The following is a 21,572-nucleotide window of genomic DNA, read 5'->3' on the forward strand; positions in this document are numbered from 1 at the left end:
TTTAACTCTGTGCACTGTGCTGTTTAATGTATTGCTTATTTATTCGTTACTATCCAAAGATTTACGTACAATTATTTAATTCTCCCTATTTTTTATTTTGTACATAATCGTAAATAAAGAAGTATTGACTTAGCTAATTTCTACGAAATTTAAATATATTTTTACTGTGTAATGTTTCGGCAACAGCCCACTTTAGTTATTTGTTAAATAGAGACCGTTAAGCTTATAGAACAGGTAACTTAACAATGTTCACGTAAATGGAACAATGCAGCCAATTAAACGGAATCACATTTGTCTGTGGAAATACCTAAAATGTCATACAATTTGATTATATTGAAATAACCAAAACGATATTGATTTCAATTATTCTAACATGATTATACATATATATAAAGTATTATCGATGAAGGTAATAAACAGATAAGCAGCCGTTAAAATTAATATAGAAACTGATCAAATACCTAATTCTTACAAATTACATGTATTTATATATGTGTGTTTGTATACATCACGTGCAGAAGTTTCTTAGAAGTCATAGTTCTTTGAACAGAAATAATCAGTGTATAAAATTAGATATTCATAAAAACAATAAGTTAAAACGTAATTTCAAAATATTTACGAGTGCAAACCCCGCGCGCACACACACACACATATATATAGTAATCTGTTAGCAAGTTCGGTTTCTGTAACAACCACTACATCAAACCACCTTGATTGAAACACTTCGAAACAAAAATCATTAATTTTCTGACTTACAAAATGTGAAAAGCAAGAAGAGAAACGAACTCTCCAACTTGTTCTTTTAAAACTAATTTCTTTCTCTACTAAGAGGATTTCCATTTTCACTGCTAAAGAAGCTTTTGGAATCGAAAGAGCCGATTACTGTAACTAATTTACATATGTGAGGTTGTGACATTTAAACTTGAAGATTCTCGCTGTGTTTAAAGACGATTTTCTTAAATTTCGTGTACTTAACTTAGACGGTTTACAGAAAGCGCCATTGTCGGTTTGTCTACTGAGCAAAGTATGAAACATTAATTTAAACAGGAAAAGGAATTCCAGAAAACATTTTATTTTCTTTCTTTGAGGAGTGGAAGTGGGCGTGATTCTACTCCTTTTTTATCCTCATCTAGCCTAATGATTAGTGAAGAGTATTAGAAATCGTGAGACTGGTCTTCATTGAAGATGATTTTGTTTATTGGCTAGAATTTGTTGCATAATAGAGAACTTAAAATCGCTTCTTTGCTATAACAATATAATTAATGAGATACAGACAGCAGAAAATAAAGCTTTTAGATAAACAGAGATGTAACCCTTTATAAGACTTATGTTTTAATTATCTCGATATGTTTTATAAAAAAAAACGTCTGTCTGCTCGTTGATATAGATGTAGAAATGTTATTCAGATTTCGATTTCTTTTTAAGTAATAATGTGAGGCAACATTTTCTATTTTTGACATCATTAGAAATTGTTTTGTCAACACTTCTGTTTATCTGTATAAATGTTTATTAAACATTTTTTATACCTTTGTGGAATTTTTGTCAAACTTATTACTTGTTAAAAGTTAATGTAAAAATGCTTGTCAAAATTTTATATGTTTTATATCTATGTGAAAACTTTTACCCCCTTAAACTAACTTGTAATTTTATGTTGTTTTTTTTCCGTGTGTGTTAGTAAGATCTTTGTTTTTTACTTAGATGGACATATTTGTCTAATTCCTTGATGCTTTAAATAATCTTTTCTTTAATATATGTATCAATATTTGTACAATCTTCACTTGGAAAATGTTTGCTAAATTTTCTGTTCCTTTAGTTCTAGATAAAATGTTGTTGAAAATTTCGTTTCTCAATAGCTATTCAGAAATGTTTATTAAAACTGCTGTTTCATTACATCTGTATAAAAATGTCCGATAGGGCCTCTGTTTCGTTTTCGTATAAACGTATTTCCGAAACCTATGATATCTTAAAGAACTGGACAGAATCAGTAATTTTTGGGCACAGTTTCTTCTTAATGCTTTATATGAGTATATGAAGGAATTCAAAGATCTGAATCCAGATGAAATCTTTCTTTTCTGAGTTCCAAAAGATCCACGATCCTCTTCTCTATGTATATGCCTCTCATCGATCCAGTACTTGTTTCTCACTAGTCAAGAAGCTATTAAAAGTGCACTAGAGGGCAGCATCATCTACCTTAGTTATGAAATAGTCACGCAATATATGTCAAAATGTGTAAATATGTATAGAAAAAGGATATTGGGATTTTTTTTTTCGGATATCCAGGAATAGAAAGTAATTGTACAAAATAGGGGCACTATGGTTAAACTACAAGCACCTCGAACTATCAAAAAAGATTCTACAACTTTCAAAATCAATGAAAATACCTATTAGGCCAGCTCAACTTCTTTAAAAAAAAACTTTGTTCCTCACCATTGCTAAATAAAGGTAATAAATAATATATTCATATTCGACAGTGAGAATACAAGTTAGGGCAAGCGGCTAAGGTATATTTTTTTTCTGGAATTAAATCATTAGAAATATATGTTATTGTTCGTTCACCGAGCTTGATGCTTCCCGCCATTAAGCATCTTGCATAATTTTGCATAATATTCATGAGATGATTAATTATTGTCTAGTCTTAGCTACAAAAAACTTTATTCCATTTTCTGCTAACAAACAAACAAACACTCTCAACTTACGCTGTAACTTACCAACGAAAATATATTAAACAGACTTCGAATGAGCTTGTTTGTTTGTTTTTAACTATGCACAAAGCTACACAAGGACTATCTGTGCTCTGCCCGCCACGGGTATCGAAACCCGGTTTCTAGCGTTGTAAATCCGCAGACATACTGCTGTGCCACTGGGAGATGTTTGAAGAGTTTGTTTGTTTGTTTTTAATTATGCACAAAGCTACACAAGAGCTATTTGTGCTCTACCCGCCACGGGTATCGAAACCCGGTTTCTAGCGTTGTAAGTCCGCAGACATACGGCTGTGCCACTAGGGGGCACGAATGAGCTTAAAAGACATAGATTGTATATATGAAATAAGGAGTATACGCTAAATTAACAGCGACCCATATATACTTTTATAACAGATGGTTGACTAAAGTGTAAAGAACTTACTTTAAAACCCACACATTATGCTTCACCTGCCTGGTTAAAATGCGTTTTCATTTAATTCAACTCGAGCTTTGTCTTATCAGACAGATTAGTATACTTGTTTATGTGTGTAAGCAATCACTCTGATTCACTAATCTGATCAGTATGTGTGTGTGTGTGTCACTATGTCGGTGACTGTTACGCTCTGTCTAATCATCTTGTTTTATCAGTCTGACTATTTATACGCCTCTGTCTAAGTTGAATCCATGTACTGTCTCACCCAAGGCTCGTTAGTAGACTACTGTGTAAGTAGTTTTCACGCGGTTCCTCAGTAATATGAGCAAAATATATGTTTTATTAAGCATGAAAACTTAAATATTTCTCTCACACACACACACACACCAAAGTAGTTTTTGCTTAAGTAGTCTATACATTTTGTCTTACCAGCCTGGTCTGTAAACTGCACTCTCTCGCTCATTTGATTGGTTAGTTTTGTCTCACTAGTTTGGTTAGTACACGTTTTGGTTAAATTACCTCCAAGCTCTATCTCACCAGGCTACAATCAGTTCACATGTTTTGGGTAAATTATGTCCATGTTTTTCCTCACCAGAGTAGATTTAGTACAAATTTTTGGTAAATTATTTCCATGTTTTGTCTCACCAGGGTATGCTTAGTACAAATTTTGGGTAAATTATTTCTATGTTTTGTCTTACCAGTGTATATTTAGTACACAGTTTGGGTAAATGCTCTCCACGATCTGTCTCATCAGGTTATATTAGTACACTTCTTGGGTCAATGATCTCCACGCCCTGTCTCATCAGGTTATATTAATACACTTCTTGGGTCAATGATCTCCACGATCTGTCTCATCAGGTTATATTAGTACAATTCTTGGGTCAATGATCTCCACGCTCTGTCTCACTAGACTATAGTTAGTGTGTTGTTTTGGATTAATGTCCTCCCATGTTCTGTCTCACCAGGATATAGTTAGTACACTTCTTGGGTAAATTACCCCTAGGCTCTGTCTCATCAAGATATAGTTAGCGTATTTTTTGAGTAAATGACCCCATGCTCTGTCGTCTTACCAACCCGGTTAATATCAATGTCAAGGAGTATGCCAACTTCATACAGTTAGACATCTTTGTATTTATCATAATTATGTTTTATCGTGTAGATTGCAGAATATCCAAGTCAGTTAATCAATAGGGTAAGAAGCCAAAGATTATTTATGAATAGAGTGAAACTTAAATAATATCTGAAATATTGTAGTTTTATATAAAAGTGTTGGAAATAATACCTTAGTAACAAATATGTGAATGTACACATAGTGTTAATTTGAAGCTTTATAAAAATACTTGTTGAATGATTTAATGCAAAATAATTTTGTGTATGAAATTTTAACAACAATCTTATTTATTATTTAACACATTCTAGTTTATTTATATATTGTTCTGCAATCACTCCGTTAACACAGAAGAGAATAATTAACATTTTAACAATCTACATTCGAAGATTTTACAACCATTCTGTTAAGACAGAAGAGAATAATTAACCTATTAACAATCTACATTTGAAGATTCTACAACAGTTCCATTAATAGAGAAGAAGAGAATAACATTGTAAAAATCCATTAGTACAGAAGAAGAGATTAATTAACATTTTAACAATCCTTTAGTAGAGAAGAAGCGAATAAATGACATGTTAACAACCTATATTCGAAGATTCTACACCCATTGCGTTAAGGCAGAGGAGAATAATTAACCTTTTAACAACCTACATTTGAAGATTCTACAACCGTTACGTTAACCTAAAAGAAGAGAACATTTAACATTTAACAACCTACATTCGAAGATTCTACAACTTTTCTGTTAAGAATGGCGGAGGAAGTCCATTTCCATCATACAAATATCCTACTGTTGTATTATTTGCTTACAGACAGTGAAACTCATATTTCTGTGTTACAAATCACAAACAACTTTCAAAGTTTGTAAGTGAAGCCTACAGTAGCACAGCGGAAAGTCTGAGGACTTATAACGCTAAAAAACCGGTTTCGACCACAGTGGCCGGCATAGTACAGATAACCCATTATGTAGCTTTTTGCTTAGCAACAAACAAACAAAAACTGTAGACAAAACTATTTGGATTAGAAAGTTTACTCTTTTTTTTTGTCAGAGCCTATTATAATCTCCAACGTTCTCTACCTGAAAATAAACCCCATTACAACAAAGTACAGTTCCCCTTTTTATTTTGTTTAAAAAAAATGGTACGAATACAGAAAAATAAGATAAAAAAGTAAACTTTAAGGCACTTTTATGGAAGCAAATCCAACTCTATAATGTAATAAGTATTTCTTCTTACTTTCAAGAACTGTCTACTTTAAATATATTAGTCTTTTACTAGTACATACACACGCATATATATATATATTATGCTCTAAAATTAAACACTCGTGCTTCTCCCCAGATATTAGCTTTTCTTTGAATAAAAATAACACTGCATTATATCTATTTTTAGCAGGGTATTGAATACGTTATTAATTCATGACCCCTCGGAACTGAAGAGAAACTAAGAAGTTTCTACATAAATCACTGATAACTATAAGGAACGACACAGCATAGAAAGTAAAATAGCAGCTCAAGTGACGGCTTACATTTTCTAGTGGGAGAACTGGTACTTATTTATTTATTTTTTGCGCGGTCTTTATGAAGTATTTTCTCTCAGAAAGTTTCATGAATTATTTACAGTGACTTAAACATCTCTTGCCACGTAAATGGACCAACCTCAGCTTTTTCTATGGAGAGTTATTCGATTGCTGCAACTATTTCTTTATTATTACATATCGTAGATCAAACATAAACTTGTAGCTTCCGTTGTATCACAATCACTGCCCTACTTTTTCCCATTATGAATTCATTGATTTTTTTCACAAGAGGACTTTATTTCGCTTATTTCTTCTAACTGCACTCCTTACGTTGTCCTAAAATTTCCGAGGAAGATGGAATTCCCACTTGTGCAGCTTGCCACCAGGTGGTCGAGCTAGTACGCACATACAAGAGCGGGTCACGAGCACCGCATGTTGTGTGCTGCGTCATCAATACACCAGGATGTGGTACTGGCTGGTATTATATGTGTGGGTGAAAGTGGGATGAACTTATTAAGTTTCCGCTAGCATTGCCGAAGGCTTCAAATCTGCAGCATGCGTTCTTTTGAAGAAAGGGAAAATCGAATTAGCCTTAATCAAAAGAATAAAAAGGGCATCTGCAGTCAGTGGTCATAAAAAGGGGAAGGAAGTGCAAAGAGAGACCATTTTCCAAACACCACCTCGTCATTCATTGTGCTCTAAATCTCCTTTAACTCATAATTTTCAGGCAGGCGCAGGCGCAATAGTTACACCCAGCAGCACCTGATAGTAGAAGCGGGAAGTGGAATGACTCATTGAGAAACGGTCTGTCTCGGCCGTAGCGTGCAGAGAACAAAAGCTTTCCAACCGACGGTGCTCCGCTACCAGCCCCGATGGGTACAGCGCCACTGTGGGCAGTTCTGCCGCCCCTCCTGATGATACTGTCACAAACATCAGGTTTGGACAGCCAGGATGCTTCCGACCTTCGACGCACTCGAAACGATCTGTCCCCACAGGTCAGGCAGCATCAACTCGACCGTAAAAAAACATTATCCTTTCTCAGACCACGGCAACCTAAATACATCCTTGACCAGTGGCCTTTGTCAGCTGTTGACCACAGACAACAGAAAAAGTTAAAGCACAGAATGTTTGTCCGACAGCGCCGGGGATCCCATCAATACGACGTACCCCAGATTGGTGAGTTTTATAGTTTGATAGTTTTCTACATTCATATCTGTGTGTGTGTGTGTGGCAACATCATTTAAAAACTCTTATTTGAAAGCATTACTTCTCTAAATAATCGAAAGTTAATTGTATATGTAAATTGATAGTATTCAGATTAATGGCCTTTGGTGGCACATAAATGCCCCTGTAAAAGTGCTCTTTCCTTACGACTGAGAAATTATGCGTAGCAGCTAGTGAGGGCGTTCGAGTAAAAAAAAAACAGTCTGTTTGTATATTAGAGTTAACAAAATATATAGTAAACATTTCAGTTCGCTTGTTAATAAAAAAAAGCTTAGTCCATAAATTGAAATATAGCCTAAAAGTTGCAATACTTATGGTAAAGGAATGAATAATTTTATTTTTAAGCCTTTTTTAAGCATAGACACAAACCACAAAATATTTTTAAGCTATAACTTAAATTTTTCTCTCCTACATCTCATTCGAATTATAAACCTGAAGGAGATATAGCGTATTATCTGCATCCACTCCGATCATTTCCTGCTTAAAGCACTCTAACACTGTGGACACTTTATTGGGTCTAGTTTGTTTGTTTGTTTTCAGTTTCGCGCAAAACTACATCTGCGCTAGCTGTCCGTAATTTAGCAGTGAAAGAATAGAGGGAAGGCAGCTAATCATCATCACCCACCGCCAACTCTTGTGCTACTCTTTTACCAACGAATAGTGGGATTGACCGTCACATTATAACGCCCCTACGGCTGAAAGGGTGAGCATGTTTGGTGGGACTGGGCTTCGAACCCGCGACCCTCAGATTGCGAGTCGAGCGCCCGAACCACCTGGACATGCCGGGTAGACTAACCAACTTTCCAAATTCTCCTAAATGTTCCTTCTTGTTTTAACTCGTAAGCTACCAGTCATCTACAGATACACTAATTCAGTGATAACTAAATGTTCCGGGAACATAATATAGGTCAAAAACAGTGGTAAACAAACCTACTACAAATACAAATCTTTGTTGAATATGATTTCTGATATTTATCACAAAAAAAGAGAAATTTGTAATGTTATTGTTTTTATATTTTTCAATTCATTTAGGCCAAGGCGATCTTATAAACACTACGGTATTCTAATATCTAATTTTATGATTACCTTTTATCAGAGAGTTGTACGTACCAACACGGGAATAAATTTTCTCGTGAAATCCTGGAGTTACGCGCTATTTAAATAATCAGAAAATACTGTTGAATTAATTACGTATTTCCGCCATATGACAGAAATAAGAGTTATTAAAATATGAAAATAACTCACATCAGTTAATGTTGCTCATATTATTATAATCGACCGACACCCACAACTAATAACTGTAAATACGGGGAATGCTGAAACAAAACATCTTGATCAAGCATTGTATAAACATCACGTTACACGCCTCTGTTCCACTGCACGTGCCTAAACCTAATACCGATAGTAATCCTGTTTACCTTTCTTTAGCTTCCTTTGGTTGTACACGAATCTGATACAGAGAATGGTTTTCTTTGGAGTGCGCCAGCTCCCTCAGCCCGCGTCTAAATGTGGTGCATAGTGTGATTCTGTTCAGTTAGACACACCTTTTATAGCCCATTTCTGAAAGCTAGTAATTTTTATTTAGTTTATCCCAGCTTCTACCGCTGATCTTGAAATATGATTTCTTTTTAGCTTGCTTCATATCTCAATAACCCTGTTTGAAACTGATGTAGAGTGTAACTTGTCTCAACTTCTATCTCCATTCTATACAAACTGGTGTACAGAAATTTAATGCCATTTTATTTAAGCACTTTTTTTGTATGCTATTATATTAGTTTGTTGACAAAATTGAAAGTTGTGGCGCCACGGGAGTCATAGCGTTTATTGGTTCACGACGAATTTTCGAGCATTTCTTCAGTGTGTAGCTGCCATGCTCGGATATATAGAAATTATTATATAATGACTTTATAAGGAGCAACACTCATACACCGATGTAGAACCAAAGAACATAACATTTCGAAGAAAAAGTGTTTAATGTTTTCCTTGGAAGAGGTAAAACTTTCACAACAGAGCATTTAGGACAACAATGGGCTCCACAAACACAATTCCACTCAATCTGCAGCAACAACGTCATCTGCGAAGTGATAATAACGGTTATGAAAGGAAATCATCCGACTTAAAAAAAAAAGCCAGTGGAATGAAGTTGGTACATCTTTTGGTACTTTTAACAAAATACGAAACAGTCCCTTGAATTTGACGAAGGCTAGCAAGCTAAAAGTTCACAGGTTTGAAGACGCACTTCGTAATCAACGTGTTATGAGGATGGCCGAAGAAGCTAACGTCACAACAATACCGTTTGACCACGTATATGTCAACTCCTCCAAAGCAGTACCGATGGAGTTTATTATTTTGATTGAAAGCCCCGTGCAGTGGATTAACACTAGAAATTTTGTCAGGATGTACGGTGTAATATTAGGTCGTGCATCAACATTGCTATCTTTAGCAGAACGTTGTGGCAATAAACTTTTAGGCGTCAGGCAAAATGTGTAATCCTAGTCAACAAATTGAGCGCGATCGACAAAGGTAGAAATGGAACTGAAATATCGTTTGTATAAAGTGTGATTAACCTTGATGGTGTGTGTGGTCTTGTGTATCATGTCTCAACTTCTGTTGCCCATGTCTAAACATGAGTTATAGTGTGATTTTATTGAGCTTACCCGTGACTGAACCTAACTTATTGTGTTGATTCTATTTAACGCGCCTACGCTTCCATTACCCGTGTCTGTACTTTGTATATTGTGCGATTCTGTTTAACTTGTATCCGCTTCTATTAGCCGTGTTTGAACTTTGTGTATTGTGCGATTCTGTTTAACTTGTATCCGCTTCTATTAGCTGTGTTTGAACTTTGTATATTGTGCGATTCTGTTTAACTTGTATCCGCTTCTATTAGCCGTGTTTGAGCTTTACGTATTGTGTGATTCTGTTTTACCTGCTTCCGTTTCCATCACTTGTATCTGAAACATATTGTATTGTGTGATTCTGTTTAACTTGTATCCGCTTCTATTAGCTGTGTTTGAGCTTTACGTATTGTGTGATTCTGTTTTACCGGCTTCCGTTTCCATCACTTGTATCTGAGACATATTGTAGAGTGTGATTTTGTTTGACTTGCCCCAGCGTCTATTATTTTATGTGAACTGGCTATTATGATTTGATATGGTTTAGCTTGCCCCAGCTTCTATTATTTTATGTGAACTGGCTATTATGATTTGATATGGTTTAGCTTGCCCCAGCTTCTATTATTTTATGTGAACTGGCTATTATGATTTGATATTAATAGAAGCTGGGGCAAGCTAAACCTTTTATGTGAACTGGCTATTATGATTGGATATGGTTTAGCTTGCCTCAGCGTCTATTATTTTATGTGAACTGGCTATTATGAATGGATATTGTTTAGCTTGCCCAAGCTTCTATTATTTTATGTGAACTGGCTATTTTGGTTGGATATGGTTTAGCTTTCCCCAGATTCCAGTGTGTCTGAGTGAAGATCATTTAGACTATAACAATGTTTAGTTTGGTTTAATTATTTTACTAGTGTCTGAATTTACTTATTATATACAGTATTATTATTATTTTACTTTTAAGTCAAATAATGCACGTAAGAATTTAACAATAAGTCGTTCGTTGTCTTTATAATAAAGAATACAATTTTAAAAAGTCTTAATCTCACACCAGAGATATTTGAGATGTATATAACACAGGATCTTGTTATTGAGGAACAACTGGGTATGTATTTCTTAATTATCTGTAGCGTTTATCGAGACATGGTAAAAGAAACAGAGAACAAAGAAAAGTTATTATATATATATATTACATACAAACACCGAGGACTGGTATATCATTATCATCAAAGTTTTTATATAATTTCTTAATCAAACCTTTGTTAACAAGCAATTAAGAAACATGTAGATGTACATTGACAAAAATGAGCTGTTTAGTATGCTTTGCCGATATCATCACGAGATTTTGTAATCTAAAGTCATATCAAAGATATTTCTTGAAAGAGAACAAGCAGGGAAAGGAATTTTCTTTTCGAAAAGCCACACAGTCAGGTATTTACGAAAAGTAACTTATAGATCCTCATATTTTCTCACATCGAAATTCAGCTCTCTGTAAACGGTAAAAACACAAACATCGTGATTGTTGTGGTATTTTCACATACACTCTCTTTGCCCTCGTATATTCAGTCTGAAGACTTTATTTTTGTTTTTCACAAAATATATTTGTCAGCACTTTTGTAAGAAACACTTTTTTATAATTGTTTCTTGCACTCGCTAACTCATTTGATATCATTTTTGTCTATAGTTCGAAGAGTAAAGACCCGTTTCTCCACACTTTGAATACAATACTTTTTTAAAGTATATCTGTTTTAACACTTGTAACATATGTTGAATATTTCCGTTTTCTCTCCTTCTAATACCACCTCCCACGATGACTCAGCGGTAAGTCAGTAAGCTTATAACGCTGAAGATTGCGTTTCGATACACAAGATGGTTTAAATCACAGAAAGCACTTTTTGTAACTTTGTGCTTTAATACAAACGAGCCTTCTCACGGCGATTTGTTCATAAGTTTCTAATTGTTTTTTTGTTGTAAGTTAAAAAAGGCAAAGAGTTAATTTTCAATTTATTGCCCTCAATGGATCAACGGCAAGACAATGGGCTTATGACGCTAGAAATCGGGGTTTGAAACCCTGCCGTGAGCAGAGCACACCTTCTTGTAGCTTTGCGCTTGGCAACAAACATTTCATTTTATTTTTCATTAGATAATCATGTAGCGTCTCATTTATAGTTTGTAATTTCCGAATAACGTTAAATAGTCAGTCAGGATTAGTAACGCACAAAAAATAAATATATTTATTACAGTACATGTATAGAAATATAGTTCAACAATAAACAATTTTTATTTATAGTAGATACTCTGGATTAGGGTTAGAAAATAGCATATATATTTGCTACATCAGTTTATATCGAAGTAAGGCTTACATTAATATTAATGCTTATCATATTAGACACAACTGGGTGTAAAAATGTACCAGCAAAGCTGGTGTAAAACGGAGCCCGATTAACATTCAAAATCAGCATTACTGTTGTTTTACCAGATACTTAAGATTAGGTTTTTGTAAACTTGGGAAACTAATTCCGCAGGTATGGATAAGTAGGGACAGATATATTTATTTTAATGGGTAATATTTAGCACTAATAACTATTTTTACAGATAACCTACATTTAGTTTTATGTAAAGCACGATTAAACATTAATTTTAAATTCAGAATATTAATCCAGCATAGCTACTAAATTTACTGATGATTCTAGATTATATCTGAAATTCACAAACCTTTGTTCTAGCGAGCTGAATGTGACTCAATAATTAGCGTGACGGATTGTGAATATGCAGGCAAAAGATAAAAACAAAACCTTGCCGAAACGTTGTACATTTGCAGTTATGCTAAACTTATATTAAAGTTTTTCTTTATTACCCATTCAAGCCGTCTCCAACCATTATTAGTCTCAAAATGGGTTCCTCGTCATCGAATTTGAAGCTATCGATATGTTCGCATTTGGGAACATTAACGTTTGTGACAGTTCTTTTCCCATCCAAGTGAGCTTACAATAAGTATTATGTACATAAGCAAAAAGTAAACTAAATGCCTTTTTATAACTAATGCATACCATTTTCTAAATTTGTTTAAAATTGTAATGAGGATGACGTTCAGCAGATCGATGAGCCTAACTTTTCGACACTTTTGCAAAGACATAACTTTTATAACAATTAAGTAATTCTGATAAAAACTTAGGTCACGAAAAATACTTTTATTAGATAATTGAAACAATAACAATGTAAAACAAAATCGTCTGGTAGCCAGAATACGCCATTCTCTCACATGGGGACATTAGAGTGCAGGAAAAAAGATTAACGTGGCCAGATTAAAAATCATACTGGTCACCACTGCAATACTTATGTAACACCAATACAACAACATAATTATCGACGTGATTTTTCTCTCGGCTATCTTCTGTGTTAGTTTTCGTTATTTTACCACAAACTATGAATGGTGTTTGGCATTAGATTAACACTTCTTTAAGGACAAGTGTCAGCTACATTATGGCATTTAAAGCAACATCTTTCACGTGAAAGATTCGTTCGAATACCACATACAACACTCACAGTCATTAAGCTGAAAACGAATCACATTTTAGTAAATACTCAGTCAGTCCTTACGATTGAATTAAATTCACTATTCCGTTTGAACATCAAAGGTTCAAATTGTAATGGAATTATTGTGATATGTTAATCTTACTAATAGGACGAGGGTGAACACGGGAAGGTCACATATGGGCCTTGTAATGAGTTCAGGGTGGTATTCTAAAGGTCAGATAAATTTTGTAATAGGATTAGGATGGTTCCAGGGAGATCCCAAATGGATCAAGTAATCAGATCACGGTGGTTGCTGGAAGGTTACGTAAGTGGTATTTAATGGGATTAGAATGGTTGCGAGAAAATTTTATATATATATTGGTCTTGTAAAGAGACTAGGAAGGTTGTGGGAAAATCATATACGGATCTTGTGATAGCATTAGTGTCGTTGTGAGCTCATAAATGAATCTTGGAATAAGATCGTAATAATCAAGAGGTGTTCATATTGATAGTAAAAGGCGTAATAATAGGGTTCATGTGTCTATAGAATGAAAGACTAGATACTAAAGGGTCTCGTAATGGGTTTAGGATGATTATGGTAAGATTAGTTATTGGTTTTGTACTGGGATTAGGATATAGTTGCGAAGAGGTCATATATGGGTCTTGTAATTGGACTATAGGTTGGTTCCTGGAAGGTTACATGTGGCTCTTTTGGTGGATTACGGTGTTTGGGAGAAGATGACACGAGTATTGTAACGGGATTAGGATTACTGTAAATTAATTAGTGTGACTGATTGAAAGTCATATACAGACTACGGTGGCTACGGAAGGTCACACGTGGATCTTGTAATGATATTTTGGTGGTCAAAGGAATAAATGTATAATTTTTTTGCGAGATTAGAATGGTTACTGACGTTTATGATAGTTTTGTGAATAGGAAAATTGAGGTAAACTTTATACAGCCTTCTGGTCATGTCTCAAGCATACAGATATTGGTGTCTATCCCTATACAGCCTTCTAGTCATGTTTCAAGCATACAGATATTGGTATCTATCCCTTTCAGTATGGAGTTTTCTCAAATTCAATATAAATACATTGGTAATATTACTGGTATTTGTAAGATTAACTAACAGATGGTACAATTTTTCTCTCTTCCAAGGCTAACAATATTTTATGTAATAGTTGCATTAATATCGATTGGAATGTAAATATTCTGGTCCTGGTATATATATTAAACATTTGTGTTACGTAATAAAACAATATTGTATTTATATAAGAAGAGAAGACTTTATGAACGTGATGTGCATCATTTGTCCATGAAAGGTGTTAATTAAAAGCAGTATTACAATATGAAGTATAAATACATAGTTCCAGCCAACGTGTTAGTTTAGAATTTTCCCACAAAGCTACACAGCAACTTTCTGTGTATAGAGTCCCAAATTTTGAACATATAGTTATAGTCTTACCGAATAGTGGGATTAGATCGTAAGTCTTTTAGCTCACTCACGGTCCAAAAGTGCAGAGCGCATTTTTGGGGGCAGTGGGACGCGAACCATGAATCGTCAGTTTCTCAGTACTGGCACTCTAATTGACCAGCCACTGCGACCAAACGGCCTACCGGAATTGGAAATTTTATGTATTTATTTATTCAGCATTAAAATAATTTATTATGTATATAAACTTTTAACACGTGGTTTTAACAACATTCACACATATATAATTTAACAGAAGAATATGACACTCTAATGCTACTTTCACGATAATAATTTTGTATCTTAACTAAAAAGGTAAAAGGGTAATTAAAATAAATCGGTGCATAATCCTTCTCCATTCGCTGTGTTGAGATTGAACGATGTTTAGAAGCATGCACATACGACCATTTCCAAATAACGTTCAACAAGTCAGTAGGTTATACTAACAGGCTTAGCTAAAGACCCAATTGTAAATAAACAGAAATTTTCCCCAAAAAACCTTTTCTGGATTCGTTAATCATATTACTTGAAATGCCAAAGTGCACGTTTGTTATTTATTGATGGAACACGAACAAATGGCCAGCTACATAACTAGATCAAACAAAAGAATACATGTTATGTATGTAGGCATGACCCATGTCTAAAACAACACTAAAATAATCAATATTGTTGATCGTTTTTATATTGTTATTCACACAAGGTGTCGCTGAACGATATCGAACTGATGCGACTAATTTTTATTACGCATTCTTGATTATATAAGTTGAAAAAAAGAAACTAAAAACATTAGTTTTTTTGGCATCATTTGTGCTGTATAAAATAGCCGTTTTGTCAGTATGAAATATTCTACTGATATACGTATATCTGTACGGCAGAAGTTAACTACTGCTTTGTTTTATATAATATTCCCATTTCAAGATTGCTAAACCAAACTGTTTTGAACCAAGTTTTATTTCAAGAGCATGGGATAGAAATCCTCAAAAAAAAAGAAAGAAAATATTTAATGTGATCTAAAGGCGCTGCCAACTTTTATAAATAATTTTCATTTTCAGTAAAGAATAATTAGCTTTTACTTCATTCTTTTTCTCTTTATTTTATTATTTTGAACTTTTAATTACGAGACCGTTTTTGTTTTTAAGAAGTTTACGTATTCAAGGAATTTTTTCTGCTATGGGAATAAAAAATATAATAATAAGAACTCCTCGGATATACATTTTGTCATACAATATAATTTACTGTATAACCTGGTGTTTAGCTATCGAGGCATTTTATAAAACTTTTTTATAATTAATTCATGACCTAATGAACATCGATGTAAAATTAAATGTCGGATTATCGACGAACACGTCTTTTCTGTATACACGACTTGACGTAATCTCTCTTCCTAGGTGGTGCAATGCTAAAACATTAACAGGTTTAGTAAAATAGCCTAATTAACCGGCTAAAATTTGAAGGAAATTAGAATTATTTTATAGTAAGCATCACTCGTTTTATTGAAAATGTGTTACAGTGCCTCACGTTAAAACCAAAAATCAACTTATCAACAAGGAGTGTGATGGTTCCTTCGAAGTTTGTAATTTCTAATGAAGTGATATTTATTTTAGCCCAAAATTACACAATGGGCGATATGAGCTGCGTCCGCCGCAGATATTGTGCTCCTAATTTTAGAGTTGTTAGTCCTGATCTTATCGCTGAGCCACTGGGGATAGTCGTATTAGTGGGAATTACATCATGACATCTATACTAATAAAAAAAAAACACTTCATTTTCTTTATGTGATTGAATTTGTAGTCTATGTAGAAGTTTCAGAATTATAAGTTTTTAGGTCATAACATTTTTTATAGTGATTGAAATACTAGTTCTATAGGTAACATAAACACATTTTATAAGAATATGATTAGTAACTGTACAGGTAAAAGAGTAATTCAAATATATTTGGATAGAAATTATAAAGTCGTTGAACATTCATAATAAATGGACCCGAAGTAACACTGATCGTAAAACAAATAGATAATGGTAAAATTACTAGTGTTCTAAATAATGAAATAATTGTATAATGAATGTACGAGCTATAATAATATCATTATTATATGTAAATCATAAGTAATAAAAACCAGGACATTTTATAATAAATGAAATAGCAAGTATATAAGTACTTATAAAAGTGTAACTGAATGTCATAGCGATTGATTTAGTAACTATATAAATACTACTAGTAACTCATAGTGAGTGATCTCATCAATCGCTATGACATTCAGTTACACTTTTATAACTACATAGTATATATATATATATACACACATCATAGAAGTATCTCATATTCATTCAGTTAGTAATTATTCAGATACCATAGGATGTCATGAAATTAGTGATTGAATAAATTACAAAAGTCGAGAAAAATCCAAAAGCTTCAAAGGGAATGTCCCCCACCAGAAGTATACACCACGTGTACACACATACATACATAACAACATAAAACCAATAGATGTATCAGCAGCATCCGCAAGTGGACGAAGTGCTTACACAACAAGTCAGTAATTAAAATAGTTTTAACAAACGAATATAATGTAGTTTAGATCGATTAGGACAAAAGCAATCAAAGCTATACGTTTATTCCATTAGGAAATTATTATACAGATAGAGAAATTAATTCGGAAGGGAAGATTGAATTTGTTATTTTGTAGACCATGAATACATTTGTATTGTACCAAAATCATTGTTTTTGTATGATAAAATAACATAATAATTTGAAAAATGTTTTGACAGATTGAAATTTTGCAAATACAGATTAAACGTACTTAGTTAATTTTTTGAAAATAACAAAGAATTATTCAAGGCAATAAAGAAGTTTCCATTAAATCATTATTTTTCTACAAATATCACTATATTTGAGAGAGAGAGAGCCCACTTAGACGATAGAATACTTGTAAACTTTTTTATCTGTGCGCAAAAAACTTCATCGGGAAACAGTTTTTCGCAAGCTAGCGCTTTCAGTTCAATGATGAGCAATAATTTGCGAACTTACCACATTTCTTACCATTTTTCTTTAAGTACTATTGACGTCAGTCGGTTGTGAATGAACTCAATGTTCGTGCACGCGCTACTCAACATTCGCTGTTTAAGTCTTCAAGAGTCAAAGAAAGAGGGCGCGTGTTATTGACTAACAAATAATCGAACGTCGTTTCTTTCAACGTTTTTGTTTTGTTTGAAGTTAAGCACAAAGTTACACAATGGGCTATCTCTGCCCTGCCCACCACGGGTATCAAAACCCGGTTTCTAGCATACATACATACCGCTGTGCCATTGGAAAGCTTCTCTTAACGTAGCATAAAAAATATTTAAATATTTAAAAAATCAACATATGCGCAATTTTATTTGTTTTACTATTTATTGTACGAAAACTTGGAATAATAATTAAATCGTGTGATTCTTCAGATTTTGTTACTTTTGCTTTAGGGTGCCCCTAGTGGCACAGCGATATGTCGACGGACTTACAACGTTAGAAACTTGGTTTCAATACCCCTGATGGGCAGAGCACAGAAAGCCCATTGTGTAGCTTTGTGTTTAAATTCAAACAAACAAACTGAGAATTATAGGTTAATAATTAACTTGGGATGCCGACTACACTTGAGAACTCCAGGTTAATAATTACCTTGGGGTGCCGACTCCAGCTGACAACACCAGGTTAATAATTACCTTGGGGATGCCAACACCAGCTGGCAGGCTAAATCTAGTTAATAATTATATTGGGGTGCTGACTCCGGCTGACAGGTAACTCTAGGTAATCATTACTTTGGGATACTGACTCCAGCTGACAGGTAACTCTATGTAATCATTACTTTAGGGTGCTGACTCCAACTGACAGGTTATTTCAGGTAATCATGACCTTAGAATGCTGATTCCAGCTGACAGGTTATTCCAGGTAATCATGACCTTAGGATGCTGATTCCAGCTGACAGGTTATTCCAGGTAATCATGACCTTAGGATGCTGATTCCAGCTGACAGGTTATTCGAGGTAATCATTACTTTAGGGCGCTGATTCCAGCTAATAGGTAACTCCAGGTAATTATTACCTTGGAGTGCTGCCTCCAACTGACAGGTAACTCTAGGTAATCATTACCTTGGGGTACTGCCTCCAACTTACGGGTAACTTCTAGGTAATCGTTACCTTGGGGTGCTGCCTCCAACTGACGGGTAACTCTAGGTAATCGATTACCTTGGGGTGCTGCCTCCAACTTACGGGTAACTCTAGGTAATCATTACCTTGGGGTGCTAACTCCAGCTGACAGTTATAGGAATGTAATGACGGTCATCGAGAACGTTTTCTTCTCGTAAATTGTGACTGTCTGGACAATTCGATTCAACCTGGCAGCGGTACGAGAAAAGTGGTTAATATCAGAAATACTAGATCCATCTAGCGATGACAATATGATTGTCAAAGGCACCAAGTGTACTTGGTCCATATGTTGGTAAAAGACCGGTGCTGTAAGACAGCTGTCAAAAATAACATTAGGCACACTGCTATTCGTAACGTAGGTCCATCCTATAGGTACATGTTCTTGGCTTCAATGTATAAATAACTTTTAAACTTAGATATTATAAGCTGTATAACAGCAGGTTTTCGAATTGATTTTTATATGAAATATTGTTTCGGAGTGACTGTTAGTTTTTTGAGCTTATCTCTCTCCCTGGCACGACTATTTTAGAACAACAAAGCCAGGTAAATTACTAATAACCATCCTATACCGGTAGTGGGGACTTGATTAATCATGAAACCATACATTAAATAAAATAGAGGAAAACGGTCCCATGTTAAAGATAAGAGTCAGTGATAAGTTTATCAGTTCTCATGTCGACATGCAAGACATCATATCCAGGTCTTAAGTGACGTATTTGTGACGTAAGTCATAACACAATTTCAAGCGATTTATATTTTTTCTATCTCTCTTTATATGTATATATTTGTGTGGTGTGTTTATCTATGTCTATGCGTTAGACATAGTACATTTAATAGTTTTAGAAGATTATAAGTAAATTAAGCTAATTGAAATAAATAAGAAAGTAATATAAGAGATGCACTTACGAACTGGTTTATTTTTATTACTAGTTGCGAACAAAATTTCAAGCTGATGTTAAACATTACATCATTTTTCATTTGGTAAATATCATGTATTTACTTTCGACACAAATTTGCTGCAATAAACATAATATTTGTCATCCCTATCTAATGGCAGACAGCGTAACAGTATTTTAGTCAGAAGCTGCTTTATTTTAAAAACTCAGTCTTTCAGACTATATATTTATATATATCACATGAACGAACATATGGTGAGATTTGTAATGAAAGAAAATAAGAACTTCAACCTTTGTATTAGAAAGCAAAGTGTTGCTATCTACTTAGTAATTCGAGTTATTATACTAATATGTAAATCCATTCATCCATATACTTATAATATTTGTTTTTTTCATTTATTTTAAATTAAACCTAATAACACTTTTTTTTAATGCCTACTACAATAAGCGTATGTATGGTTTTTTTTTGGTTTATTTGAAGTTAAGTACAAAGCTACACAATGGGATATTTGTGCTCTGCCCACCACGGGTATCGAAACCCAGAGTCTAGCGTTGTAAGTCCGCAGACATACCGCAGACATACTTTTTAGTACAAAACAAATACTTGACACGAAAGAAATACAGAGCTCGAAATATGTTAATGTTGGTTTTGCTTGTATCAATAATTAGGTTAAATTACAAATAAGTTGTTGCTGTTGTTGTTTTAGCGAAAAGCTACGGAATGGACTCACTCAACGTTCTGTCCACAGCGGGGAACAGAATTCCGGATTCATTGAAAATCCGTAAACTTACCGGGTCACACCAGGAGACTATAAATATGTTCATCACTAGAATATAATTTGTTTGCTAGTATTTAATCACATAATGGTCTACCTTTGCTGTGCCCACCACGAGTATCGAAACCTGTTTTTTTAGAGTTATAAGCCATCAGACTTACCGCTGAGCCACCTTGGGGGTGGGTTGGGGGGGGGGGGGGGTAGAGGAAAAGTTAATTGTTTCTTTCGCGAGCTCAAATAGTGATTTTTTATAAGGATAGTTAGCCAAAAATATCTGTTTTTTATAAAATGAGTTTCGTGGTTTCTAAATAACTGTGTTCCTCCTCAGTTACAGTTCACACTAAACAGAAAATCGGGTCAAAACGTCTGACACAAATGTGACAGATTCAAGAACAGTCGTAACACAAATGATAATAATAATGTGAAGAATGCTTTAAAGATTGGGCTCAACATAAACTACTAGAATAAACTTATAACTCTCTCTCTTTTACATACAGAGATCTGGAGACCTGGTAAAAGTATGGGACAAGAACTTTACGTATTCAAGAAGTAATACAGAAGTGTAGTAATGATGTCTAGGTCTACAGCCCTTACTTCCACCACTGTTTTATGATCCAGGCTATGAACTATTGTTTTGTGGCACAATTTCTATTGCAGGAGGCTTTTACACGATACACTAAGTTCAATTTCATCCTTATTATTATTATTTTTAATGTTTTCAGTGCTGATTGACGGATAGAAATCATTTTCAATGAAGACGACAAACAACTTCATATAAATGTTTGTTTATTCTACCCGACGTTTCGGCTTACGCCTTTTTTCAAGGGTATATGATCATTGCAGGTTACAAAACTGATTTTAAATTATAGTAAAAAGGAACTTAAAATTACAACAATATAATGGAACTGTGTACGGTGAAGCGTAATGAATGTATTGTTGAACAGATTAGAGTCGCAAAAACAAAATGTTACATGACTTGATAATAGTATTATAGCGGCCAGGCATTTTTTTTTATTATTCCTGTAAACTCCCAGTGGAGCATAGGGCCACAACAACACCTCGCCAACGGAAGGTGTTGTTGCAGTTACTTATAGCAGGTTGGTTTTTACGGGGTGGAGTTGTTAGCCCCGAGCCCATCCCTCCCCCCTTCAC

At 34.3% G+C, this 21,572-nt stretch overlaps 1 protein-coding gene across 1 annotated transcript in view; it reads left to right on the plus strand.

Annotated features, from left to right (window-relative positions):
* The first annotated feature begins 6,287 nt into the window (after nt 1-6,287).
* The window catches only part of LOC106462313, a 59,233-nt gene continuing 43,948 nt past the window's right edge, over nt 6,288-21,572 (plus strand). Inside the window, exon 1 of the mRNA XM_013922217.2 lies at nt 6,288-6,916. Coding sequence (XP_013777671.1) covers nt 6,613-6,916 — 304 coding nt within the window. The 5' untranslated portion in view covers nt 6,288-6,612. The remainder of the gene's footprint in view (nt 6,917-21,572) is intronic.

This window comes from Limulus polyphemus, unplaced genomic scaffold (assembly GCF_000517525.1).
Source record: "Limulus polyphemus unplaced genomic scaffold, Limulus_polyphemus-2.1.2 Scaffold1140, whole genome shotgun sequence".
In the NCBI taxonomy this organism is placed as follows: Eukaryota; Metazoa; Arthropoda; class Merostomata; order Xiphosura; family Limulidae; genus Limulus; species Limulus polyphemus.